The following is a 26,675-nucleotide window of genomic DNA, read 5'->3' as shown; positions in this document are numbered from 1 at the left end:
CCCCCCCCCCCCCCCCCCATGCAGTAGAGCCTTGGTTCACTGATAATACATATTTACTATAACACAGAAATATCCTGATTTAAAGCATATGAAACATCAAATATTCTTTCATTGACTTCAGGTTTCTCTGCTTCTTGTCCAGAATACTTGTCAGAAGCAGGGAGTAAGCCACTGGGAAAAATTAGTGGATTTTTTTTGCCACCCCTCTTTTTTTTGTGTGTGTGTGTATTATCTTAAATGCTGCTTATGACCTTTTTATGATACTTGCAACATTTTTTTTTTTTTTTGAAAGATAAAATTGAGGAGAATGTTCTTTAAAATTTGTTTCTTAGAGTGAAGGGACTTGCCAGCAATGTGTTTCATATAGGCTATTGAGATGTTACTCTGTTTTTGTTTAAGGTCCTTCCTCCTACAGTATATATGAGAGTGACTGACAATATTCCTCAGATAATTTCCTTTATAAAAACAATAATTGCTAGTGGACAAGCTTACGCAACCTCACAAGGTAAGACTTATAGCAAGGCAACTCCTTGTTCAGCACATGTACAGGAAATCAGCGCTCTTAGTAATCCTGTTTTGGGATCAGATGAGATACCCTGTGCCAGGCTTGCCTTCTGTTGATTAACAGACAGGGTGTGAGCAACTCGTTTGTGCTGACATGAGTGGGCAGAACAACTATTACTCAATTTCTAAGTTAAATGTAGCTCATTACTTAATATAATTGTTTACTGTAATGAACTGCTATCTAAGCTCCTGTGGGGAAGTCCTGGCCTGGCTTCTACAAGAGAGTTGGGGGAACCTCTTAACTCTAAACAGGAGGTGCTATAAAAGATGCGCCTGCAAAGCACAATGTGTGGATCTTTTTTTAGCAGGGCTGGTGGTTGTAGAAGCATTCGAGTGCATTGTAACTGGAGTAGCAATAGCCCACGTTTCAGTCAGAGAGGGGATTGCTGGTTGTGTATGGGCAGGGAAGAACCTGGGGAGATCTTCAGAATACAAAGTTATCCTGTGTGTAGATTGAGCACATGCAGTGAGGTTACTGGAAAGCTGGTAACGTGGAAATGTGTGCTACTACTTTTGCAGCATTTCTGAATTTATAAATCGGAATTTCAAGTGGGAGTTGAAGGGCGTTTTGTTTTGCTTTCAGGGAAATGTTCCCTCTTCATCATGAATGTACCCCATCTTTTGCTATAAAACTAAACATTTCTTTTCTATTAGGCAATGTTTATTTTGATGTTAAGTCTTGGGGAAAAAGATATGGAGTATTAACTACTATTTATCCTGATACCCAAGATGAAGCAGGTATGTTCATGGCACCAGCTTGTTTGTATTAATGCATTGTCTGAACTCGTGATGTATCTATGCATAAACCTTCATTCAACAGCCTGAAACAGTTTTCTAACCTGTTGTGTATAACCAGCTTTTTGGTTAATTAAGACCTCCCTTTTTTTTTTTTTTTTTTAATTATTTATTGAGGCACTCGCTATTGCCAGTGCAAGAGGAAACTTGGTGGTCTCTTTTCATACTTGGTTCCCTTTATACCTTTGTTCTGGTACCCTAGAACAATTAAGATTCTTAATTTTATTTAAATACTTGGGAGTGGTACATAACAAACTTCACAGTAAGGTGGTGGTCTCAGCCATTGCACTAGCCAGCAGTGAGATAGTCAAGGGTAAATGCAGGGAAACGTCATCTACTATGTTATTGTTTGGGCAGTTGCACCCTTCTGATGCATGCTAACCAGATGAATTTGGTTCTTTCATTACTTACCACTGGACTACTGCAAAGCAGCCTATTTGTGTGAGGGTGAGTAATCTCTTGATAGGCTGTGCTAGAGCATGCCTGTACCCTTGGCTGGGTGTGTTTTGCTGTGGTTGTCTGGCTGCTCAGCAGGATTGCTGAGCTGCTCTGTGGTTTCCGTAAATGGGGTCTGATCAGGTCTCCACATTGGAGAATTTGATGCAGGTCTCCTGCACCCTTTGCACGCTGAAGTTCAGTGTTTCTGCATTGAAAAAAAAAAACCACTGTTTGCAATTACTGAAAATGCCTGCCAGGCTGATGCTCAGGTGAATTGCAGCCAGAAACTTCTCACAGCTCTACTCTGGAGTTGTTTCAGCATTACAACTCACAGAGGGAATGTGTTTTGCCGACAGTTATTTAGAAGCAGTTACTGACTGCAAAGGCAGCCAACAGCCTCCTGGGCTGCATTAGGAAGAGCATTGCCAGGAGGTCAAAGGAGGTGATCCTTCCTCTCTGTTCAGTTTGAGGTGAGACTTGCCTGGAGTGCTGGGTCCCGTGCTGGGCTCCCCAGTACAAGAGAGACACGGGCATACTGGAGAGAGCCCAGCAAAGGGCCACAAATACAGTGAAGGGACAGGAGCATCTTTCCTATGAGGAAAGGCTGAGAGAGCTGGGACTGCTCAGCCTGGAGAAGAGAAGGTTCAGGGCATCTTACCCGTGTGTACAAATACCTGATGGGGGTAGTAAAGAAGATGGAGCCAGGCTCTTCTCAGTGGTGGTTGGTGACAGGACAGGAGGCAATGGGCACAACCTGAAACACGGGAAATTCCATTTAAACCTAACAAAAAACTTTTTTACTCTCAGGATGGTTGCCCAGAAAGGCTGTGGAGTCTCTATCCTTGGAGATATTCAAAAGCCGACTGGACACCATCCTGGGCAGCCTGCTGTAGCTGAGCCTGCTCTGAGCAGGGGGTTGGGCTAGATGATCTCCAGAGGTGCCTTCCAGCCTCAACCGTGACTGATTCTGTGTTTACCCTGTTTCCCCTCAAGTCACTTTAAACTTACTGTTATTTCTAAAGATTTTAGCTGTTGTTTTGCTTATAACTGAGAAGGTGAAGAGTGCTTTTTTGTAGCAGTATACTCAAAAAAAAAAAAAAAAAAAAAAAAAGGGGGGGGCGGAGCAAAAGAGGCATGGGGTCAACAGGTACTGGTCAGCTAGAGCTTGGCAAACTAGTGAAAGAGCCAAGATGAAGATTCAGTGGATAAAACTAGGGTTATATTTCTGTCCCCTTATTTCTTACCAATTTTGAATGATGAAGCAGGTGTAATGGATTTTTGTAATGTGCTTCCCTTAATATTGCATGACGTTCTGAATAAAAACTGACTCTGTATAATATCAATAAAGTACAAGTGGAATGGCTCAAGAAAAATGACCATCTAATAGATCTCCAAAAATAGCTGTGAATGATCATTAAAATGTGTTGATACTGGAAAGCTCCAAGGATTGGTTCACACCCAGTGATAACTGTGGTTTTGTTAGCAGTCTGGAAGTAGAGGAAAGAAGTAAATCTAGCATCAACTGCTGATAAAACAGATGAGCAGTGTTAAATAAGGTAACTTAAAACAGTGCGAGTTGCTTGCCAAGCTGGATCCCTTCAAGCCAAATAGGTATATTGTTCTGCATCAGTCAAATACGAGGTCATGTATTTGTCAGCAAAAAAAATAGGGAGTCCAGAACCCCGTTCTGTAGCTCCTGCCGGGGAGCGGTGTGTATCCGACCGGGGGTTAGGAGGCAGCAGAGACGAACTGTCCTCTGCGGTACTGTGGCAAAAAGGACTACATCCTTGGCTGTGTAGTGAAGGAAGCAACAAACGTATCCGGGGAGGAGACCTTTGTAGAGAAGCCATTGGTGAAAATGGTACTGGAAGTTTGCTACTGTCCAAGAATAGTTTTGATTCTTATCTCCGTGCTCTTCTTGGTTTTATGGAAACTGAACCAGAAACTGTTTGTGTCCCAGAGAAAAAATTGTGGGGTTTTTTGTTTGTTTGTGGGTTTTGATTTGGCTTGTTCGTTACCTTTTCTGCTGCAGTGCAATCTGTTTGTCCTGGGAAACTGACTGATAAGTAACTTAAATGAATGATGTAAAACCAGAGAAGGCCAAAAGGACTAAAAGGGTAGGATGTATTAAAGAATCTTGAATCCATCTTTTTAGCCCGCAGAAATCTAATTCAACATACTATTTTTTGTCAAACGCTTGATTGGAAAACTGGAAGCCCTGTATAAGGGGGAAGGGAGGAAAGTTTTTTTTTTTTTTTTTTTTTTTTTTTTTTAAATTCATTTGTTCTTTTTTTTTTTTTTTTTTCTTTGAGACATATCCCATTAACAAATCACTTATTCTTGGCAGTTGATACTGATAAACGACATAGTAGAGATTTTGCCCTGTGGAAAGCTGCCAGACCTCAAGAGTTATCTTGGACTTCTCCCTGGGGAAAAGGAAGACCTGGATGGCACATTGAGTGTTCCACAATATCAAGGTCAGATTTCTTGGATTTTAAATCCAGTGCTGGTTTTTGTTTTCAGTCACAGTACGATGGTAGCAGCAGTATTGAAAGTGTTTTTTCTGATCAGTAGAAAGCACCAGTTTTAATGTGAATACTTTGTGCAATTTGGGATGTCACGTGTGGCCCAAAGAAACTTTGCTCCACCCTAATGGTGTAGCTGCCTTGCTATGTTTTGGCACCTTCTCTTGAGACAGACTTGGGTATTTAAAATATGCCGTGCAGGATCACACAGTTGATTAGCAAGTCTTTTAACATGAACTGAGTAACCGAAGTTTTAGTGAAAGTTAAGGTACCTCTTTCATTTGCCTCCCTTCCACTTCTTGCAGTCTCCATTGGACCCAGTTCAGCATGTAGTGCTGTGTCAGAAGGACAGGGTATGGGATTTCATCCTGGCTCCAGCAAGCGTATGAGATCTTGCTGGCCTTATATTAACAGCAGTTGTGGATGTTCATGCTAATCATCTAAGCATTATTCAGCTTTCTTTAAAAGTCAGCCACGGTATTAAATATTCCGATTTCTCTGTGTCAGTATATTCTGTGGCCACGATGTGAATTTTGCATAGTAGCATTTTGCTTGTAGTTGTTTTAAATTAATTTGCTCTTAATTTGGAGTTTTATTTTTCTCCACAGGATGGTAGTACTTTGTCCTGCACTGTATTAACTTATGACCTATTAATTTGTATTTTAAAAAAAGAGACTTTAAATCTTATCTCCTGGAAGATTGATAGTGGTACTTATTTTTGCATTAGTCTCAGATCTTTTTTGGAAGCTAATAACAAATTATTTAGATCTGGCCCTGTTTAACTTAAGTTTTCAACCCAAGCTGAAAGTAGATGGAACAGGTGCTTTAGGTTTCTCTTTCCTATGCTTTGCTGGTGCACCTCGGGTTGTTAGTCATTACTACCTGATTGTGAAAAGCATTTATAAGGGTGATTTTCTGTCTGTAAATAGTTTCAGCACTGTGAAACAGTTCTTAAAGCAACTGGAGTGCACAAAAACATGCTGTATTTGAAGTGCAACCTGTGACAGAAGTGCACAGGTAAGAAATGCCAATTACAAAATGGCCTATCCGCTAATGCGGTGCTGTCTGTAGTCTGCATTTCTTTCTGTAAAAACTTATTTTACTGCGGCTGGATGAGGCTCCTGCTATGTAAATAAGAGTTGACCTATGCAGAGCATAAGTGTAGTAATCTTGGACTGTGGAAAACAGAGAGCTTATTTTGGTAAGTTACCTGAAACGTTTTGCTGTCCCAGTCAGCTGTTTGAGGCCCATTTTAAGCAATACCTACTTACCTGTCTGTTTTGCCAAAGATCTCAAAGCACTTTAAGTAAGCTAGGTGAACTGATTTTGAAAAGTCTTTGAAGTGTGCCTGGGGAAGGTGAATGAGAAGGGCCTTGGTCTCTAATGCAGCCCTGGAGGAGGGAACCACCTGCTCTGACTTAGGTCTGATTTCCTCTCTGGAGTTTCCCTTGTGGTGAGATGAGCTGCTCCTCCTGCCCCTGAGCGTTTTGCAGGTCTGTCTCTCCCCAGCTCTTAATGGTTTTGTTGGAGGCAATGGCAAGCGGCCAGCGCTCCTCTGTAGATGGCACAAGGGAAGGCATGAGCCAGGGCCGTTCCTGTGACGGTCTGTGCTTAAGCTGGTTTTGGAGCAGACAGGAGGAAGCAGAGGGGGCACAAGCTTGGGAAATGACAACAGCTGGTCTTTCTTCCCTCCTCTCTTCCCATTTTCTTTTCTTCCTGTGCCCCAACTGCTTCTGCAGAGCCATTGTGAGCCAGGGTGTTAACAGGGTGTTTTGTCCCAAAAAGAGACAAAAGTATTAATATCTAGCCAGCTACCAGGAGCGACTTGTTAATGTGACATATGGAAAGACTGTGTGTGTCTGTGTGCACGTGTGTGTGGGGCTTGCCTTTTATTTTCTACTTGTGTAGACCTTGCATCTTCCCCAGCTTGAGTGTCCCCGGTTTCTGGGAAGTTCACGTTGATTTTACCTCCTTGTGAGTAGGTAAGTGTTGTCTTTGTTTAACAGATGGGCAAAATGAAGTTATTAACTTGCCCAGCGTGACCTAGCAGGACACTTGCTGGAGCAGTGGACAGAGTGTAGCAGCCTTGACTCCTGGTGTTTAAGCAGAAAGTGTCTAGGTCTGTCCTGTTGCACACGAATACCTTACTTCCAGCCACCAGTACCTGCAGAGGGGCCTGTGCCATGCAAGCCTGTGGGTGACCCGCACAGATGCAGCCGTGTTGTTGGGATGAGAGGAATGGCCTTGGGAGATCAGAGGCACTGACGCTTTCTTTTGACATTATAACAATATAGGACTAAGCATTTTCTATCATGACTGCGTACAGTATTGCCTGAATTCTTACAGAAAAGGTACAAGATAAAGAATAGTAATACCAGATTTACAGAAACGTTCATCACTTCGAACTGGTTAGGTTTGCAGATGAAGGCAGCTGTCTGATACTGAAACTGTAGCAGAACAAGGGAAGGAGATGTCCTGCTTGCTGTTCTTTAATGTTAACTTTAAAAGTTAGAAAAATAATTGCTCCTACTAAGAGTTAATTGTGGGCAGATATGGGTCCTGTCCATACAAGTTCTGCTGCAGTTTTGGTATCTAAGATCTGTGTAAAGTCTTGTTTTAGAACTGCAATCATTAAATTGTACACTTAAATTTATAATCTTTCATCTTACTCTTTTTTGCGTTTCTTTTACAAAAAGCTTTTGTAGTGTTCTACTTACCGATCAGGAAAATATTGTTACAGTGCAGTGTTTGGAAAGCAGCTGGACATCCATACCGGTGGAATAGATCTTGCATTTCCTCATCATGAAAATGAAATCGCACAGTGTGAGGTGTATCATCAGTGTGAGCAATGGGGGAATTACTTTCTGCATTCTGGTAAGTAAAATATTAATCACCTGAGAGGCCTGTACAAATATAAGGGTTTGGGTTTTTATGTTTGGCATTTGTATGGTAGGAAAACAGATGCTCTACTACAGTGACCAAGTTCCTGTCCTCACTAAGTGAAGAAACATAAATGAGAGTGAATCTTGAAACTGTAGAATGAATGCCTTTATTAATAAAGCAGTTACAGTGAAGTATTCCTGAATTTCATCTGGGGTAATCTCCAAATAATAACAGCATATGCATTGCCCATGTACAGTGTTTACTTCTAATTAAAAATGTGGAAGGAAGAGTCTTTCCTGTAGAATCTCATTCCCTTTCATTTGAGTTTCCTCAAAATTTGAGGGTACTCTTTGATAGGCTTTCTTTTTTAATTGTATTTTGGCTGTAACAGTCCTGCAGGACTGTTTTGTAACAGGACTGTTACAAGTCCCGTCCTGCAGGAAGAGGGTGAAAATAGTTGATCTTTTCTATATGTGTTTACGTAGTCCTCCTAAAACCAGAAATTTCTGCTGTCTTAGAACCAGAACCCGCAGTATCTGAAGGCAGGGAGTGGAGGTGGCAGGTAGCTGATGGTAATGTTTTAAAAGCATTGAGAATAGAATAAACCAGTCTTGTTCTCCAACATCTCTCAGCACCAGTTGCTCGTGGGCTTAAAAAAAAGTTTTCAGTAGCATGCAGAATCAAATAGCCTCTGTTTGTAAATAGGGTGGAAGGCTTTTAATCGTGATAAGAAAAGACATCTGTACTACTGGAAGATAAGAATGGAGAGAATGCTAAGATACATGAACTGATGAACCAACAAAGCTCACAAAGTTGTGATCCTGCAGAGGAATGTCTGAGCTGGGATGTTTTGTATGGTTTGAAATGTGGGGGAAGCCTTGCAGGCAGACGCTGTGCTGCAGCAGCCAACCACCGGACGTTCCGTGTGCTTAATTCACATACCTGTAACTTTTTTAATTCTCCTGGGAAGCCTTTTTTATCCACCAGTAGCATTAAGCCTAGCGATGGGTATGAGAAACAAGATTCATGCTGAAGACCAAGTGAGTCAGATGCTTTGGTCTACTCCGGTCAGGCACGGTCAATGAGATTGCTGGTAGGTAGAGACAAGGAGGTCTGCGACATCTGTGGACTATGTAAAGACCAAGTCGCTCACCCCTCGGCTCTGTAGAAAAGTGGAGACATTGAGTCTCGTCACTATGGTCCCTTAACCCTCTCTAGTGCTCTGACCAGCTTCAGTGTCTCTCTGCTTTCCTATGGAGCGTGAGTGACTTGGTATTGGTGTAGCCCATAGATGTCACAGACCTTATCTCTTCCCCCAGAAGTGACCTCGCTGGCTATGCCTGACTAAACTGTACCAAAGTGTCTTTTACTCGCTTGGTCTTCAGCACATGATACTGCCTGGCATTATGTAGAACTGTTCCTTGCTGCCTTTGCATGATAGTGCTTCAGCGGTTTGTGCTGTACAGTGCTTTGAACTACATCGTTGTCTGATGGTACTAGCGCTGTTCCTGTTGATGGGAATCTTGAAATTTGTTCTTCCTATTGCAGTCCTGGTGGTTCTGGATGGTCTCCAAAGAACTGAAGTCAATAGAAGGTCAGGTTCAAATCTGCAGTCTCTCTTCTTGCTGAACGGTATTTTGTGCAAGATGTCTCCTCTCTGAGAGAGAGATGCAGAGTTAAGCCTGTGCTAAGCTCTGGGAATTACTTGGCCTTTCTTTTTTATATATATTTGTACTGTACGGGATGAATATTGAATTCTAGTTTCAGTTCCCGGTGTAGAGCCTGTTATAAATCAATAGCAATTGTCCAGAGGCTGGTGCATCCTCCAGGGTGTGCTTTGCTCCTAAAGTGCTGGGGAATTCTCTGTGCTTCCTCTGAGGTGCACTGGTTACTGCCAGGTGGAGCCTTCTGTAGAAAACCAGTGAACATGACTTTTCAAGCTTGGAATTGAAACTACAGGGGAAATATTCTTTGAAACTAACTAACTAAAGAGGAGTTATTTTTTCTTTAAAAAAAAAAAAGGCGGGGGGGGAAGAACTTAATTCCAAGGGTAATTTGTACACTGAGGTTCTCTAGGAGCTGACAGATTACATTCATTAAGTCAGAAAATTTTGCTGGAGGATGATAGTGTGAATTATTTAGGGCAAATGAATCAGCTTCAGAAACGTTTTAGTCTGGTAACAGACTTCAGAATTTTAGCAGGCTCAGAACTGGAGGAGCAATCCCCATTAGAAGAAGAAAATCCCTGCACTGGGGATAAATCTTCTTATAAGGACTTTATTTTTAGACTACTTGTACTCTGGGAAGAGCGCCAAGCCAAAGTTATGAAAATCCTTGTATTTTGTGATTCTTTAACGAAATCATTCTAAGTGCTGAAACTCTTGAAGAGGAATATTATTTCACATTCAGTTTTACCTGTACCTTATTAGGAAAACACAATCAAACTATTTTAAGCTTGGCTGCCTAAAGCTAAGTAAGTCAATATTTAGGCACCTTTGCAAAAGGAAAAAAATAATAATCGTACCTAGGCTCTTCCCCTTCTCCCGGGAGAAGTTTGTGGGTTTCACTTGAGTCGCAAGAGCTGCAGGTGTCCAGTGCTTCTGACAGCCTGAATGTTCTTATTGAGGGCCCCGAGTTTAACCACGCAGCGGTGAAAACGGCCTCACCTGCTAGCCGTCAGGACAAATATGATGAAAAAGAGTTTGGTTTGATCGTAGATTTCTGCTGTAGCTGGTTCTGTATCCATAGATTTCTTGATTCTTTCCTACTCTCCATAGAGTGTGTTGTACAAACTTCAATTTCCAGGTGGTCGGGGTAGGACCGGAGGTAGCCTTCTTACGGAGAATCCCTGCTGCATTGAATCATTGTCAGAAATAGCTAAGAAGTGAAACCAGATGCTTTTCATGTCCATTTACCAGGCCTGAGCATGTTGCTTTTGTATCCAGACGAGCATAATCGGGATTTTATCCGCTTGTGGAAGAGAGGGGGTTCCAGGCAAGGCTGCAAAAGCAGCGCTGTGCGGAGAGTAGCACAAAATTCAGACAGCTGCTTGGGCTGCTGAGCAAGAAAAGCCACCTCTGCCACCACCTGTAAAAGCAGAAGCATGATCATATGTTGTCCTTGCGGAGCACTCTGAGGCATTGGACTGCCAAATCTGAAAGAATGCGGAGCGCTAATGTGGTATTACAGAGTAAGAAAAGTTTGTGCTTAAAAATCTGCCTCTAAGTACAATTAAGTGCTGGGTTCTGCAGGTCACGAAAGGCCTGAAAATCGCGTGTTAGTTGTGGGTGCTTGGTAACTTACAGGATTACTCTTTTATTAGGAGAAGCCAATTAAGGCTTTTAACAACATTTCTGAAATGACGCTGAGTAGTCTTTTGTTGGCTAAGTGTTCAGCATCTCTCTGGTGCTGTGAATAATTGATGTTTTCCATCAGCGGTGGTGCTGTGGCTAGCACGGACGAGGCCTGGGAGTGTACAGCCTGAGGTTTCCAGTCTCCTGTCTTGCTTCAACAGAACTTTCAGTCCTGAAGCGGAGCTCTACGTACTCTCCTAAACGCAATGGAGATGATGGTTACTGCCTTTTTCATGTACCACAGCCCTGCAAACCGACGGTCCATGCAGCTATTGAAAGCTCTAGCAATGCTCAGAGATTGCATTTTAAAATAAGCTAATTCAAATTAGACATCATAGCTACATCCCTCCCTCCTTCCCCCTTCTTTTTCTTAGTCTCCCAAAGTCTGGAGAAATAGGGAATGTGTAGAAAATTCATTTTACACATAAGGTATTTTGAACCAGCACAATACGCTATTTTTTTTTAATCCAAAAGTTTAACAGCCACTAGCAATTAATAAGTACAGAAAATTGTTTGGGATATTGTAATGCGAGATTGCTGGAAGATCTTTAAAGGTCTTAAAATATTTCTGGAAAGTCAAGAGTAACCGGTAAGGTACTTTTTCTGTGAAGATTGAAAAATATTTCCTTGCTTGCTTGTTTTTATCAGTTTATTATCACTTCTGAGCAGGGAGACTTCTTGGTTTTTTCCTTATTAATGTCTCTGCTCATGGTGGTGGTGTTTTAGTTTTGGCTTTTTTTTAAAAAAACACTTTCTTTTCCTGTGTTTTAAAATTCACCCAGCCAAAGTTGAGGATGGAGAGGTGTGCAGGGCTGTAGGCAAAGCTATTGAAAAATACGTTACATGTTGCATTGAAATGGTTGGTGCATACCCATCACAGCATATGCTGCCTCCAGCGTTTCCAGTGTCTCAGCGCAGTCTTTCTCAGTCACTCCCCATTCAAAAGCACGCTTATTTATCCTGATTAATTTTTTTTTGTTCTAGGGCACTTGCATGTTAAAGGAAGTCAAGAAAAAATGTCCAAGTCATTAAAAAACTACGTAACAATTAAGGTAATCTATTTCTGTGAATTGAAGCAATATATTTTTGTAGTATGTGTATATTAATCACAGCCCTCTTTTGAGAAAACACTGGAGCATGTGCTTACACTGCGGTGAAAGACCTGAAGCGGAGTGTTTCTCTAGTGCTGGTGTACCTGTTATTGCAGATCTGGATGTAGGAAACCTTCTCAGACTCAGGGTTTGCTTATAACACAGATCTCGCTGAGCTGAAGGCATCTGTAGGAGCAGCGTTTGTGCCCAATACCAGACTTCTGCATTACAGGTTTATTGTTGGACTCGACGATCTCAAGGGTCTTTTCCAACCTAAATGATTCTGTTCTATAGTGATGGGTTCTCATCTGTCTGCTCTTAATAGTGCATATGCTTTTGGGACTTAGAAAAGAGCGGATGTTTTTCCTTGTTCTGCTTTAGATGAAATGGGACATAGTGTCAGCATTTTGTCAGGAAGCTATTAGGTGTCCTGCAACCGCGCTATGCCAGTGGTCTATTGTATTCTCCTTTATTTTTATATGGTTACTTCGCTGATGCACAGAGAGCCTTGTCTTTTGGTACCCACAAGCCACGTGAATATGTCTTGTTTTACTGTGTCCCAAAGTTTTTGGTGTAGCTCAGAGCAGGGTTTCTGTGTCAGGCATGTGCCATACAGCTGTGCTTGGCGCTAGGGTGGCTCCTGTGATGGCTGACAGCTATTGCTAAAAGTGGGTAATTTCCTTCCTTTAGACAAAGCTTGAGAGGCTGTTTCAGCACATATGTTCCCCTTTGCCCTCTCAGAAGACTTAATTAAAATCCCTTTAAAAAGGAGTTCAATATGAGCTGCTTTATTCTTAATTCTCCTGATGCTGTCTGGGTACAGTTAAGCCCTATCTCCCCCAGGAAAATTACCCGTCGCTCAAAATTTTCACAGAAATTTCCCTAGTCTCAGCAGACGTTGTGGACGGGGTGGAGAAATGACCATGAATGCAATGCATGCAGTGAAAAATAACGTATAGAAACGTTCCCCTCCACATCTGCGGTGGGACTTTGTGTTGAGAAAACAAAAACTTCAGGCCTGTCTCTCTTCCCTTGCGGGTCTCTGCTTTTAATTTCTGCCCTTAGACATGGCTAACAAGTATTAATCCTCCCCTGTAAGCGATTTTCAGTCCAGTGAAACAGATTTCTTCCTGTACAGCCTTCCTGCATCTTGAAAGTTAAGCCCTGTGTGGGAGGCTTTATGCCCGCTCTGAAAAAGGCAAGGCCCGGCAGGACAGTGCCTGCGGCATTCCCTTGGTCCTGCCGGCAGCCATCTGCATTCCAGGCCGTCACCCAGGCATGGCTGCCCTGCATCCTCTGCATCCAGCTGCCCTGTTTTCCCTCCCCCTTGTCCGCTTCTCTGATTTTTTTTTTCTCTTTTTTTTTTTTTTTAAAATAGCTATTAATTCTGACCCCCAAAATCAAGCACGTTGCGATAACGCACGGCTGAGCAACCTGCTCTGAAAGAGCTGTGATACTTTCTCTGTGCTCCGTTTTTAACAAAATGCAGAATTGTTTTTTTCCAGTTCGGATGGTCCTTTCCCAAATTTGAATTTATTTCTGTACTTTACTCATATTGTTCTACCTCTGTATATTAGCATAAAGCTTCTGGCACATTGGTACACTCAGTTATATAGAGTTTATTTAATAAAATAAAACCCAAAACAACCAAAAAACCCCACCCACCAAAACAAACAGTTAGTATCACTATCTATTTCTTGATTTAGCTTGCCCTGATTGCCTCAATTATTTCTATTTTCACATGAGAGACAGCACGTAGCTGATGCTTTGCTACCTTCAGTGTTCAGGCTGGTTTAGTCTGGTAGCAGAAGCTAAATTTTGAAATGTGCATCTTTAAGCAAATGACACTTTCCGTATTTTCTCACTTGTATTGACTTCTCCTTATGATTTTCTATTTCAGTGGCACTTCAGTGTTACAAACTTACCATCACCAATTTGCAAATTTAAAAAAAAAAATAAAAGGCAGGAATGCAGTGTTCACAGTCAATCTGCCATGGTGTCTAGCCTTGCTGAGAGCAGAGTTGGAAGTGATTGAGTGTTTTACCAGTGTACCTTCCAAGCATTCAAATAGTTCTTTATACTATTAGTATAAATTAATTACACTAGTAGTAATACAATTACTGAAGCTAGATAAATATTAGGGTGAAATTAATGAGGTTTCATAATTAACACAGATAAATTCTAGCAATATTAAAAAAAAAGTTATTTTTGTTCACTCCCCATTTTCCTTCATATTCTAGTCCTGCAGAAAAAATACACTTACTTTGACATTGTGTGTGTATTTATATCTTCTATATATGTATGCACATCTATCTTATATGGAATTAGATTTTTATTTAGTTTAGACTTTAAGCCAGTGTTACAGTTTAAAGCTTTATGCCTGTCTTAAACTACAAAGATTGGGTTGTTTGTCATGTTAGCTTGTCTGAAATATGCTGTGAAACTAGTGTAAGGGGGTGGAACAACTCGTGAAGAAATTGTTTGATATAATGCTTATGCTGTCTTTTTGTGGGTGGAGTTTAGGATTTCCTGAAGAAATTTTCATCAGATCAATTCAGGATGTTTTGTTTGCGCAGCAGATACAGCTCAGGTAAGGAAAAAAAAACCCAACACCTTATTGTTGAGATATGCACGGCTTTCCACGCATGCTTCCCAAGCTGGCAATGCAGAGGTGCGGTGGTGGAGCGGGCTCTCCCTGCGGTGCCTTGCAGTTCCCCTCTGGTAGGTGGAAAGGTTGGCGGTGCTCTGCAGGGCTGCTCTTTGGCTCTCATTTAGAAAAGCATCTTTACCGAGGACAGTACTTAACCATTTGTCTAAATACCTTCCTGAGCTGCCGTTAATTGCAACTCTCAATTAATTGCACTTTCAATTAATGAATTACCTCCATCTCTGATTTGCATCTGTTGCAGTCACTTGTATTTCAGTCACGATCAGCTGGTTTTGGAGTCGTATCTAGCTTTACCTTATATTCCCATAGGGTATGACAAGGGCTTGCTAATAACTTTTTATCTCCCTGCTGTGTTATCATTTTTTGTCCCGTGGAGTTACTGAGTGTTCAAGCAGTTCTGTGGTGCAGTGCAGCTCGCTTACACCAGCGCTTGATAACCTAATGATCATCTTAGCCTGGCAAACACTGCTGGTGGGGAGAGGCGTGGGAGATTTTGTCAGCTTCCCTGTCTACACCATGGTGTTTCCAGCAGGCAGATGCTACTTTGAACTGGAAGAGGTTTTCATATGGATAGTGCTTTTACCAGTTTATTGGGGCCTGCCAAAAGCAGATGGTAGTTCCGTAACCACTGCTGGGTCATCTGGCTTGTTGGCCGTCCTGGCATGGTAAGGGGATGATGGAGCACAGGGAAACACCTCCTCTGTTACTTCGGTGGGCCTCTAGCTGCCTCAGATAAAGCACCTCTAGCAGTGTGACCGGGAGAGCTGGTGTGGTTAAGGCTCTGTGGCTTTGCTAGTGTCTGTCAACATGCAATGCGCCATAAGCCTTTACAGACGTGCAGTCATTAGGCTGAGAAGTCTTTTTGCTTGTTAATACCTTTAGCTGCTTGCAGGAGCCACCCGTCTGATCTTCCTGGTGGAGCCTCCCTCTCCTAACGCATCAGGAATGCCATGTATCCCTGAATTATTTTGAAACATGGAATAGTAAAGAGACTGCTGGTTATTAGCTGCCGACCTCCACTGTGGTAGGAAGGGAGGAGCGGATCCAGGTGGGAGGTTTGCTGCAGAACAAGCCCCTGTTTGGAGCAGGAGAGGGGACAGGCAGTGGGGAGCAGCGCCACCATGGGGGAAGGTGGCAGGATGGTGGCATGCCTGGCTGTTCTGGGGTGATGCCGCAGGACAGTGGCACACCTGGCTGCTTCCTCTGGGTCTCCATCAGGAGATGAAATATGTTGTGCACACATAAATGGCACCCCAGCTGCAACTGGGGGCACTTGGGAGTCTTGAACAAACGTGTATTTAAAACAAAAGAAGAAAAAAGGCTAACACATACAACACTATCATATATGTGTGTGTGTGTGTGTTTGTCCTGTAAACAAAAGCTGAATGGCTGGCAATTTCTAAGCTTGCCTTGGGGCAAGGAATGGCACTGGAGCCCTGCAGTGGAGGGCTGCCTGCACGCCTTCTCCGCTGCATGTCAGCTGGCTGCATTTGAACCTCTGCGAGACAGACATGACCCTTTTTTTGCCTTAATTCTAGGTTAAATACCTTCCTGTGATTAAAAACAGAGGGCTGCTGGTGCAAATATAGGTGGTTTTGATGAAAGGGTACAGTGGTGTTATGTCAGAGTATAGTGCCAGCAAGCCACTCAGCAGATAAGGAGTGCTCCAAGGTCTGCTGTACCTTATGAGGTAGGGTGCAGTTATTTGCTGTCTGATAAAGAGCCAGAGTCAGTCCCTGCTGAGCCAGGTATTTACTATGCAGCCTGTCAGCTTGTGTCCCTGCTATCAATTCACTTCAGTCTAAAGATGAGTTTACTGCACTCCTTCTCATCTTGCTGCCTGCTTCCTAAGTATTTTTATTAGAAGTGAGATCCCAGGCACCTTCTGTTTGTTCCTAAAAAGGTTTTTGTAGCCTAAACCTGTTTGCGATGATTCCTGCCATCCCTGCCTGTGAAGGAGAGCCTTTTGTACTTGCTAAATTCCAGGTTTGCGGGATCAGGTGATGTTACCATGCTCATTTAATCAAGGCTGTAAAAGATCTTCGTAGGCATGCAGATGAGGGCAGCACCTGACAGTTGGGAATAGCTCATGCTTGGTGCTGTGGTTTACATGGATCTTGGGCTCGGAATGGACCTTTTTTGTGGTCTGGGCTATGCTCTGCCTGCATGTGTGCCAACGGGCACTTGGGGACAAACACAGCTCCAAACTGCCCCAACCACAGAGGGGTTGAGGGCTGGAGGGGTGTGTGCAGGGAGGTGGGAGTGGGGGCCCCCTCCCGTGGCGGTCATTGTCACAGGGAGGATAAAACTGGATGCCTTGCCCGTGGGGAACAGGAGAAAAGTCAGAGGGAAGAGGCTTTGATGCAGGACATCACCCTCCCACAGCGTGTCTCTGCAGGGCGTCCCTCTGCTCCATCGCCCTCTCTGCCTGCTCAGGCTGGTGGGGTGGAGCTGCTCGGGGTTAAGCTGAGCTCTGGGGGCAGCGGTGGTGATCCGGGCCTTCTGCTTTGGCTGATGCCTCTGGCTGTCCCCTTCTTGGCCTGAATCACCATCCTTCGTCCCACCTGGAGCTGTTGGGAAAAGGTCTTTCCTAGGTGCCACAGGCAGCAGCATGGTGCCCCACCGCCAGCATGCCTGCCAGGCTGCTTCTGGGTGCAGCTTAAAAGCAGAGGTGCCATCTCCGAAGCCCCGTGGGATGCCGTTGTGAGGCACTGCTTTTTCTCTTGCAGTGGCTTTGCTTTTGCAGTTAGGTGGAGGGGCTGTGAGTCTGCTGCAGGCAGCGGGGTTCTGTCCCCAAAATGCTCTCCTGGTCACCAGAACCACTCTGGTGATTTTGTGAACCTGAGTGAGCTCTAACATTTTGGTCCCTCTGGTCTTTAATTACTTGTTGGTGCTAATAGACATACATTTTGTAATCTGATGATGTAGCAATGATGCCCTCAGTGGCAAAGGAGGGAAAGAGTAGGGAGTACAGTGGAGATTTATAGAGCCGGGCTTGCCTGTGTCGCGCTGTGGGTTTGCAGTGCCTGCGGGCAGTGGTTTAGGAGAGTGCTGTGAATCGGGGAAGAAGAATGGCTTTAATCAAAGTGGGCTTCATCAGGGTAAACTTTCATCAAGTATTCCTCGTGGAGTTCTGTAACCAGGGTAATCAGTTGAGTAATCTTAGTGGATATAAATGATCTCTTTCAATATCTCACTGTTTTCTAAAAGTCTGTACATCAGTCTTTTTAAAAGCTGAGTAAAGCTTAATTTTAAAACCAGTGTTAATGAGGCAGTAATGCAGATTTTTAATTACACACAAGTGGAAAATCTGACAAATACAGGTCCAGACTTACGCCTTAGTTATACTGGGGTAAATCCTATGGAAAGTCTGTTTAAACAGTTAGGCTTCTTTGGGATTTAGGCTAATGGAACCGAGATCAGGTCTCACATCTGGCTGCTTCTGCTCTCTTAGATCTGTCTCCTTGCTCAGACTGTCTGCTCTAAAGAGTCTGTGCCTGGGCAGCATTCAGTAATTGCACAAAGCAGTCGTCTGTAATGTGTGCAGGACCAGAGGTGAGATTGCTGTGGAAACTACAGGTGATGCTCAGTGCTGATGAGATGAAGAATATGCTGCAAGCTGTAGTTTGGATGTACCTCAGTGCAGAGGTCAGGCATAAAATGGTGAAGCAGTATTGCACTGGCTATGAATGGCTCTTTGATACAAGTAATCAACTCTGGTGTGATATTGTGGGAAGGAATGCCTTTAAACTTAGGCCTGTCCTTGGCGGACACAACTTCCACCAAAGTCGGGTGAGCTGTCTTGCGTGGGGTCCGAGTGCCCTTCTACAGAAAATTGCACGTTACTGTTCAAATAGAAAAATTGCCTCTTGTTGATGGCAGCTTGCAGTAAAAGTGCCAGAGGGCAGGTCCAGCACCTGCGCTTCTGAGAGCGTAGGCAAGGCGAGAGGAGCCTGCTTAACCCTAAGCCAGCAGAGGCGAACGCTGGTAGTTCGTGAAGTGCGGTTGCCTGCCGAAGCTAGAGTCCCGCTGAATGCAGTGAGGCTGTCTGTGTGCCTGGATGCCATGTTAGTGGGGGGGGCTAATGTCATCTTTCCAAGCTGGTGGAAGAAGAGCACTGTAGGGTTAGGGTACAGCAGATCTCATCATAAACTAGAGCTCCGCTTAGGATGTGATGAATCATTTACCTTAAGGTTTTATCTTTCTTTCCAGTGACTATAAAGAGGCTTAGAGGTAGGTAAGTGTGTAAGTTGAATGTGATGAATCCCATCCCAGACATGCCCCTACGAGTTTAAGCAATTTGTATTTTTCTCTAATAGTCACCTTCGAAAATTGATATGGCCAGTTTAGCTTTGCTATTGTGAGGGAATTGCATATCTAGTGCAAAATCTAGACTGCAAAATTTTAGGTCCATCTAGATTTTAGATGCTGGTGAAGCAGCCCTTTAACTATAAGTGTCTGTATTCCTCACACAGTCAGTGATGAGGATTAGGTCTCTTTGGAGGTCTACAAAGACAGATCGTGTCTACCTAAATTAGAATAGGAACAAAGTTAGGGGTGAGATCAAAGGTATGTCTTGCCAAATTAAATCTGGGGGGACGCTTAGAAATATATCCAATCCAAATGCTTTGGAATAATAACTTCACAGAGAGATTCAATAATTAAAAAAAAATTTAAAATCAAGTAGCTATTTCTTCAGTCAGCTTCCAGACACTTTTTGAATCAGTCTGATACCTTTCCAGTAGGTTATACTTTTTCATGTGTAATGATTATCTTTTATATTGATTTAATTCACCTAGTGCTCATGAAGGATGGAGTTTTTAATTAAATATGCAATTAATTGTAAGAAAAGTTTGCTGTGACAAATAATAACAAAGCTTTCCTGGAATGACTTTGTCTCAGAATATTGTTCCTATGTATGACAGACAGCATCCTCTGTATCATAATGCCCAAATAATTTTTTTTTTCTTAGCAATAGAATTTAGCGATGAGAGCATGGATGATGCAAAGCACCTTCTTCAGGCAATCTCCTCATTTGTTAGAGATGCAAATGCTTATATGAAAGGACAGCTGGTATGTGACCCTGTTAGAGAAGACATACTGTGGGAAAGGTAAGTGTACCTCCTGTATCTTAACGATTGTGATTATGCGAGCAATAATTTGCTGACAGGCTCAGAGGACTAAACACTGTAGTGTGCTGAGTTCTGTTTAAGAAGCAGGACAAGAAGGAGGACTGAGAAGTGGTCTTCCCTGCCTGCCCTCACCAAGGGCAGCTTTTGTTTGTTCTTCTTTTTCTAGCCAGATGCTTTTCCTCATAGTCTGCTACACTTAGTTCATTGTATTTTTAAAATCCGTGTTATTTATCCAGTGTGCCTGTCCCAACGCTTGCATCTTTGCCCCTCTTGAGTGATACAGAAGGTAAAGCTATGACTGAAGTTGTGAGGCTACCCAGTTCGTAAGTAGAACTGAAGAAGAGAGGACAACTGGAAAGTAATACACCTTGGGCACGCGAGCTTGTAGTCAAGCTGGTTTTTAAAATCCGTGTTATTTATCCAGTGTGCCTGTCCCAACGCTTGCATCTTTGCCCCTCTTGAGTGATACAGAAGGTAAAGCTATGACTGAAGTTGTGAGGCTACCCAGTTCGTAAGTAGAACTGAAGAAGAAAGAGGATGACTGGAAAATAGCACACCTTGGGCATGTGAGCTTGTAATCAAGCTGGCTGGTGCTGTGGTGTGCAGCAGAGGAGAGAAGGGGTTACTGCGAAACTGGCCAGGGGCAGAGATGTCAGAGGCAAAGAAGAAATTACGGCTGTTGTGACACTGACGAGGAGAATCTTCTTTGGAGTCCCTTAGGAAAACCAGATCATCTTCCAGGAGAGAGCTGTGCTGTCTGTTGGGTGCAAAGCTGAGAAGACAAGCGCAGCGCTCTGGAGTCGGGGTAGGAGGGGCATTAAGCACTCTGAAGCGACGTACGTGCAGGCAGCTCTGGGATGTAAGATCAGAGGGGAAACGGCCTGTGCTGTAGAAGTGAGAGGCGTCTTCCTTGCGGTGCGGGCACCTCACTGTCTGGGAGCTTGTGGCTGCACCAACTAAGGCTTGCAAGGGGCACTGGAACGTGTTACAGGGAAGGGGAGCTGAATTAACTAGTTGTGATGTTTGGCAAAAGGGAGTCCTTCAGCAGGAGGCTGCAGACGACCTGTTGGTGAGAGATGAGGCTGAGACGTGAGGCATGTGGGCAAGTTGAAATGGATTGTCAGTGGGGGACATCTGGGAGGGCACAACTTGTGTATCGCTAGATGTAAAAACAACCAAAACAAAACAGAGCTCTTAATTAGGTAGGTATTCAGCAGAGAGGGGGAAGCTTGCAGGGAAGAGCAGTTGGGAGGAATGGGTTAGGGCAGCAGCCATCTGACATCTGAGGGGAGGCAGGCATTCCAGGCAAAAACACTGAGAAACAGGCACAACTGGGTTGAGGAGAGCCCCAGAGGCACTAGGGTAGCTTGAGGTTCCCCAGGTAACCCTGCTCCCTGAGCTTTATTGTGAAATGGCATCCTCGGGTCAGCACTGTCAAGGTCCCGTTCGCCTGGCTGCATGCAGGGGCGTGCCGCCAGCAGCTGTTTGCAGCTCGCCATTTATCCCCCCTGCTGTCCTCATCCTCCCGCTCAAAGCGGCTGCAGCGGGTGGCACTCGTCCTGCGGTGATGAGTGCTGGCTGCCCGCTGGCTTTTGGCGCTGTTACATGAACGGTCCCACCAGACCTTTCCGTCTCGGCCAAACCAAGTGGGGTCCCAGGGCTGGGATTGGGCTCGCCTGGGAAATGAGGAAGCAGCGCCTGCTTCCGAGCCGGATCCTGCCAACGGGACACCTGAATGACCCTGAGTCAGCTCTCTTGCCAGGCACTGGAGTGATGAGCGTGACGTGGCTTTGGAAGAGAAACATACCGTTAGCATGAAAAACGGGCTGCTGGAAAAAAAAGAACTTAGCAAAATCTTTAATGTGCTTAATATCAACCTCATTTTCCATCTGTTTTTAAATGATTAAGGCAAGTCTTGCTCTGTCATTGTTGGTCCCTGTGATTAATGATGTATTTATTGAATGGATATAGCACTCTGGATTTTGACAGGCATCAAGTTTTTCCCTTTGCGGCTGAAAGATGTATTCTCCCTGATCAGTGTAGCATCGCCCATCACAGGACAGCAAGGAAGGAAATGACAGTGTCCTTTTGATGACTCCCTCTGGCTGAATAGTTGATGAATTCAGCATACTGCTGGCATCTTGTTTGTCTTATCTTAAATGTTACCTTTTCTTCTTGAAGGCTAGCCAACACAAAAGTAACCGTGAAGGCTGCGTTTGCAGATGACTTTGACACCTCCAGGGCTGTTGCAGCAATTATGGACCTCATTCACCATGGCAACAGACAGCTTAAGGCTGTTACTAAGGTAACCCATTAGGATACAGAGATCAGAAAATGACAGCTGTCCACTGTCCTACTGTTTAATGCAGACAGATTAGTTTATTGTTCACATAAGAAACCAGCAGAAACAAAGCTCTGTAAATTGTTGACCTTAATGGTGCCCATTTGTCCTGACCGTATCGCAGGAATTGTGTACAGCTATTGTTTTGTGCTTCGCTGTGTCCAAAGGATGTCTCTTTCCTGCTGCCCTATATTATTTATACCTAAGGTTTTTGAAAGGCGTGAAGCCATTGTGGCATGCTGCTAATTTTAGTGCTGGTTTTATGTTCCCGTCCTGCTTCTTTGCTTAATAACCATGCACAGAAATGAACCTAAATTGGGAAATGGAGGGTGGTGGTTGCTGTGGGGGCTTTGGCAGGCAGTCCCAGGTGCACAGGGCAGTCACAGTGGTGAGTTCAGCTTTGGGGACCGATTGGCTTCTGCTGTCGGCAGATTATAACTGTGGCCTCAGCATGTCTGCATGAGTCTGTCTTCAGATGGCTTTTGGCAAATTGAGACCCTGTTAAGATCTCTCGATGCTGACACAAAGGAAGCGTCTGGTAAGGACCAGACCTGAGCGATACATACAGTCTGAAGCACTTCTGGCTCTCCTTGTACCAACAGCTCCCTTTCTGGCTCAAGGTGAGCAGCTCAGCTCTGTTGCTGTGCTCCTTGATTGCTGGTGTCATCGTGTCCACCATTTTTTGTGCTGTGAAAGGGATGTTGAGTATATAGTAATACCTGAAATGGCTCATTGGTTTAGAAATCCTCCCTCCTCCTGGTCTTTTTTTGGTGCTAGTTTTAAATTCTGTCCTTAGCCTTATCTTTCCCTTTTCTTTACAAAATGACTCTCTGAGCGAATCCCCAACTTGAGCCAGTTTGCAGCAGGGATCTGTAACAGCATTACCACTCCTTAAATACAAGCAGCCTCATTTTGCCAGTTGTTGCTTGTTTTCCCTGAATTCCTTCTGTCACTCGCTTTGCTAAGAATTGGGTGGGATATTTGCGGGGCAGCTGACCCGGATTTCTCGTTGCGGTGGTGGAGCTTTTCTGGGTGCAGCCCAGTTGTGTGAGCGTTACCTCCTACTGACTGTACGGGTACTTTTTCTCCATAAGAGCTGTGAGCAAATTCACATACACATAACTACTCATTCCTCTCTTTAATCTTCTCTCCATTCTTACCTTAGTTGGCACATTCCTGTTTCTTTCCCTCAGTGGTCCGCTTCAGCTCCTTCCAGCTCAGGTCCTTTGCAAATTTTAGGTTATGGCTTTTCTCGGGCCCTAATGGAGATGTCGGATAAAATCCAGTACCAGCTGCTAATTCAGTTGTGTATGTCATCGCTCTTTTTTTAGGCAAGGATTAGTCCCTTAAATTGCTTCTTAGTCTATCATTTAATCTTGATTTTGTTTGTTTGTTTTTGTGAAATAAATATGGAGGAAAGAAAGAAATACATATGTTCTTAAAAATGCTATTCTATCACTGCTGCTGGTGGTTGCTGGTGCTACTGGGGCATGCCAAAATGCCATAAGCTATCTCAAAGCAGTCTTCACGTTGTTTAAATCAATAAGATACTCAGAAAAGGGGTTTTTTTTTTTTTTTTAATCATTTATTTTGTAGGTGCCCTTGAAGCTGGGATTTTGTTCTTTTATTTTGTTTTCATATACACAGCCCTTTCATGCCCAGAAGTGCTATTTTTAGGTCTAATTTACTGCGTGCATGTAATGCATGGCAGCTTCACGCATCTCTTCTCGCTGCGCATGCTGGTAATAAGCTCTTCCCTTCCCCTGTTTACTGAAATCTTTTCCCTCTGTGTTGCGAGGTGCTTTTATATCTCTGTAAAAGTTCCCGTCTGGGCAGGTGTTACTGGTGGAGGTAGATCTATATAATCAGTAACAGTTCTCCCTTGTGGACCTAGGCTACAGAGAGATGCTGAGTTCTGTAATATGTATTGACTGGACAATCTCTTTTGAGTGTTTTTTAAACAGGATGCTGGATCTCCTAGAAGCTCTGTTGTGTATGGAAGCATTATTTCCTATATAGAAGGCTTTTTTAATGCCCTTGGGATGTCCTTTGGAAAAAGACAGGTACAAAACATCTCTTCTATGTGTACTAATATATGGTAGCAGTGCCAGCATTATGTTTTATAGAACACTTTCCAGAAGCGCCAGATGTAACAAAGTTATTTATGGTTTTAGTAAACCTTTCTGCACTGCTTGCAGTTTCTACCGTGATGTCTTAGGAGAGCGTGTGAGCAGGTAGAACAGGAGAAAGCCAAGCGTGGGCTTTTTTCTTCTCTGAGATACTCCCGTGTCACTTCTGCAGCAATTGTGCTGTGGAAATGAAAATTTGAGGAATGAAACGAGAAAAAGTTAGCACTGGAGGCCTTTTAAGTTGGTCCTGTTATGTGTCTGGCTTTTTCCCGGCTCTTCCTCTTCTTTCTGGTGGTTGCACCCAGGCTGACTTCGATAGCCTTATGAATATTTGCGGTTGTGACCTCCCTGCACAGCAGGAACCGGGGTCCAGCTCCTCTGCAGAAAGCCAGGGTGCGGGGAAAGGGGCCGCTCTGCCTTAGACACGGTAAAATACCTTACATATCCTCTAGTGCTTGGAAAGGTAGGAATGGGGAGGGGAAAAAAAGCAGAGAGAAGCCCAAAGCAAAGTACTGCACAGGGAAGAGAGTGATAAATACGAAGGCGATATCCTGATGTATGGAAGGGGAGCATTTAAAATGACACAAGGTGTTGGAGATTAGCAGGCTGTTCTGTGCTCCTCTCCTGCTCAAATCTGGAGCTGAAAACCAAAAAGTTGAAAACTTTATTTAGAGAAACTGTTCTGCAAAAATTTCTTTTGGGGGAGGGGGAGAAGAGGATAAGAAAATGTAAATAACCTTACTAATGCTTTGAAAGTCAGGCAGTATACCAATAAATTCATATATTTACTTTGCCTCCTTGTGGATTTTTCCACAAAATTTCTTTCAAAACAGCGGTTGGATGTGATTTGGCTCTGTGTTACTCCTGATAACCCATGGTTTGTCATGTTAATTTTTAGTGGCATACTAAACGCTTACATTTGTCTGTAAGTTGGATGTCAAAGTCATTCCTCCAGGTTCTGGGCTGTCTGTATGCAGGTGCCTGCTGCATCTTTGTTTTTGCTGAAACAAGTGTCTGAATGCTTTTTCTTTTTTGCATGCTGTGCTAGTTTCTCTGGGGCAGCAGGGTCAGCAGAAGACGCTGGCGCGAGGTAGGCAGGAAGAAAGGAAGGAGCAGCGCGTCAGACTGTCCCTCTGCTCTTTCCTTTCAGCTTCCAGTAAATGAATCAATCAAAATCTTCATCAGAAAAGTCTGTGGGCTGCCGCAAGGTAGTAAATAGAACGGTGCAGGAATTGTTGTCTGACCTCAAGACCAGCTAGAACAGCTCAGTGTCCAACCTTTCTTGCCCCTTAGCCAGGTGGCCCCACGCATGCAGCTTGCCAGGAGCCATCCCTGACCACCACAGGTCCCGGCACGTGGGCTGTCTGGGAGAGGGCTAGCTGGCCTGGCCGCCGCTGTGCTAACAATTTTATGTAGAGGCTACGGGGGGCAGTGTTCAGGCCCTTTTCGTTTGGATATTTGCATATAGGTCTGTCTTGCTCTTAGGATGGGATTAATCTCAGCTAATTAGCCCTACAGAAATGAGAGATCAGCCCCGAGAGGCTACAGCGTTTTACATGGAAATCGGATCAGTTCACCTCCTAAAGCTGCCCCTCCTTTTAGAGGATCTTGCCTTTGTGTCATGAGTACATGCCTGGTTTGAACTTCGGAAGTGGTGTGTGTAGATGTATTTCTTGCTCCCCTTATCATTCGTCTTTCCTCTCCCTTCTGCATTTAAGCATTTATCCTGCTCTTTTTCCCTGCCCCAGGTTACGATGGAGCATTTCTGGCACTTAGATTTATTACCTTCTTCATCTCATAAACTTCTTCAGTATGTTTACATGTTTTGAAAGTTTGGTGAATTTGCTGCCCTTTATGATTGTGGAAAGCATCCCGCATCTCACGCTCTAGCCCTTCGATAGCTTCCCCTTCACCTCCTTCTCCTCCTCTTTGTTTATTTGCTTCAGTCAGTGACCTCTGAAACTACTCCCTTTCATTTCCATCCTGCTGTTTGGTGACTAAATACAGTCCCCTCTGGCTTTAATTACTCAGCTGCTCTTCTGCTCCCAGTCGAGCATCGCTGCCAGCGACTTTGCCCCCCGGCCTTGGTGTGCTTTGTATCTCACTGCTCCGTTGTCTGCTCCCCCTCTTGTGTCTTAGTGATAAAATACTGCGACGGCGTTTTCTTGCTAGTTGGAGGTTTGTCTTTTTCCTCCCCCTTAGGAGTTTGCCTCTAATGAGAAACAGGGATGGTTTCTCTGCCGAGAGCGAGACTGGGAGCCTGGCTGTGCCAGCGCCGATGAGTGGCCTTCCTCTTCTGCTAGCACCTGAGCTCCTGTCCCGGCAGGAGCCCTGTCGGAGCGGGACCCTCTAGGAGGAGTGAGGCCGTTCCCTTCCCGTGGTGTTGAGCAGCGAGACTTCTGCCAAGCCAGAGGAGGCCAAGGAAGCTCGGAGCTGGCTGAGGGGAGGAGGGGGCCAGGCAGCAGCCGGAAAACACACGCTGTGCGCAGTGGCTGCTGCTCAGTCAGGTCTTGTTGGGTGGCTGAAACTGGATAAGGCGGATCAGATAAAAGTTCTGCGGATTTGGGGAGGTGCAAGGAGAAAGGGTAGTCTAGAGACTTAAAGCCAAAATACCTAATTTTTCCGGTTTGTGATTCTTGAAGAGGGTCTGGAGCTCAAAGGCAGAGTAAGGGGCTGGTGCGCTCTCCAGCTCTGCAGACGTTTACAGCCGGGGGCTGTCTTGAGCTGGGGGGTTGGGTTTCCTTTGTGTTTTTGGG

The 26,675-nt window shown here is 44.2% G+C and overlaps 1 protein-coding gene across 1 annotated transcript in view; it reads left to right on the top strand.

Moving 5' to 3' along the window:
- Positions 1–26,675, top strand: part of CARS2 (cysteinyl-tRNA synthetase 2, mitochondrial (putative)) — a 34,258-nt gene that overhangs the window by 3,121 nt on the left and 4,462 nt on the right. The window contains exons 3-11 of the mRNA XM_019471227.1: positions 400–505; positions 1,219–1,302; positions 4,145–4,274; positions 7,063–7,196; positions 11,543–11,610; positions 14,173–14,239; positions 19,290–19,428; positions 21,631–21,754; positions 23,755–23,853. Coding sequence (XP_019326772.1) covers positions 400–505; positions 1,219–1,302; positions 4,145–4,274; positions 7,063–7,196; positions 11,543–11,610; positions 14,173–14,239; positions 19,290–19,428; positions 21,631–21,754; positions 23,755–23,853 — 951 coding nt within the window. The remainder of the gene's footprint in view (positions 1–399; positions 506–1,218; positions 1,303–4,144; positions 4,275–7,062; positions 7,197–11,542; positions 11,611–14,172; positions 14,240–19,289; positions 19,429–21,630; positions 21,755–23,754; positions 23,854–26,675) is intronic.

The sequence above is a fragment of the Aptenodytes forsteri genome, unplaced genomic scaffold (assembly GCF_000699145.1).
Source record: "Aptenodytes forsteri isolate BGI_AS27 unplaced genomic scaffold, ASM69914v1 Scaffold96, whole genome shotgun sequence".
Lineage (NCBI taxonomy): Eukaryota > Metazoa > Chordata > Aves > Sphenisciformes > Spheniscidae > Aptenodytes > Aptenodytes forsteri.
The sequence above is the reverse complement of the archived record's forward strand: the minus strand, read 5'-3'. Positions and strand labels throughout refer to the sequence as shown.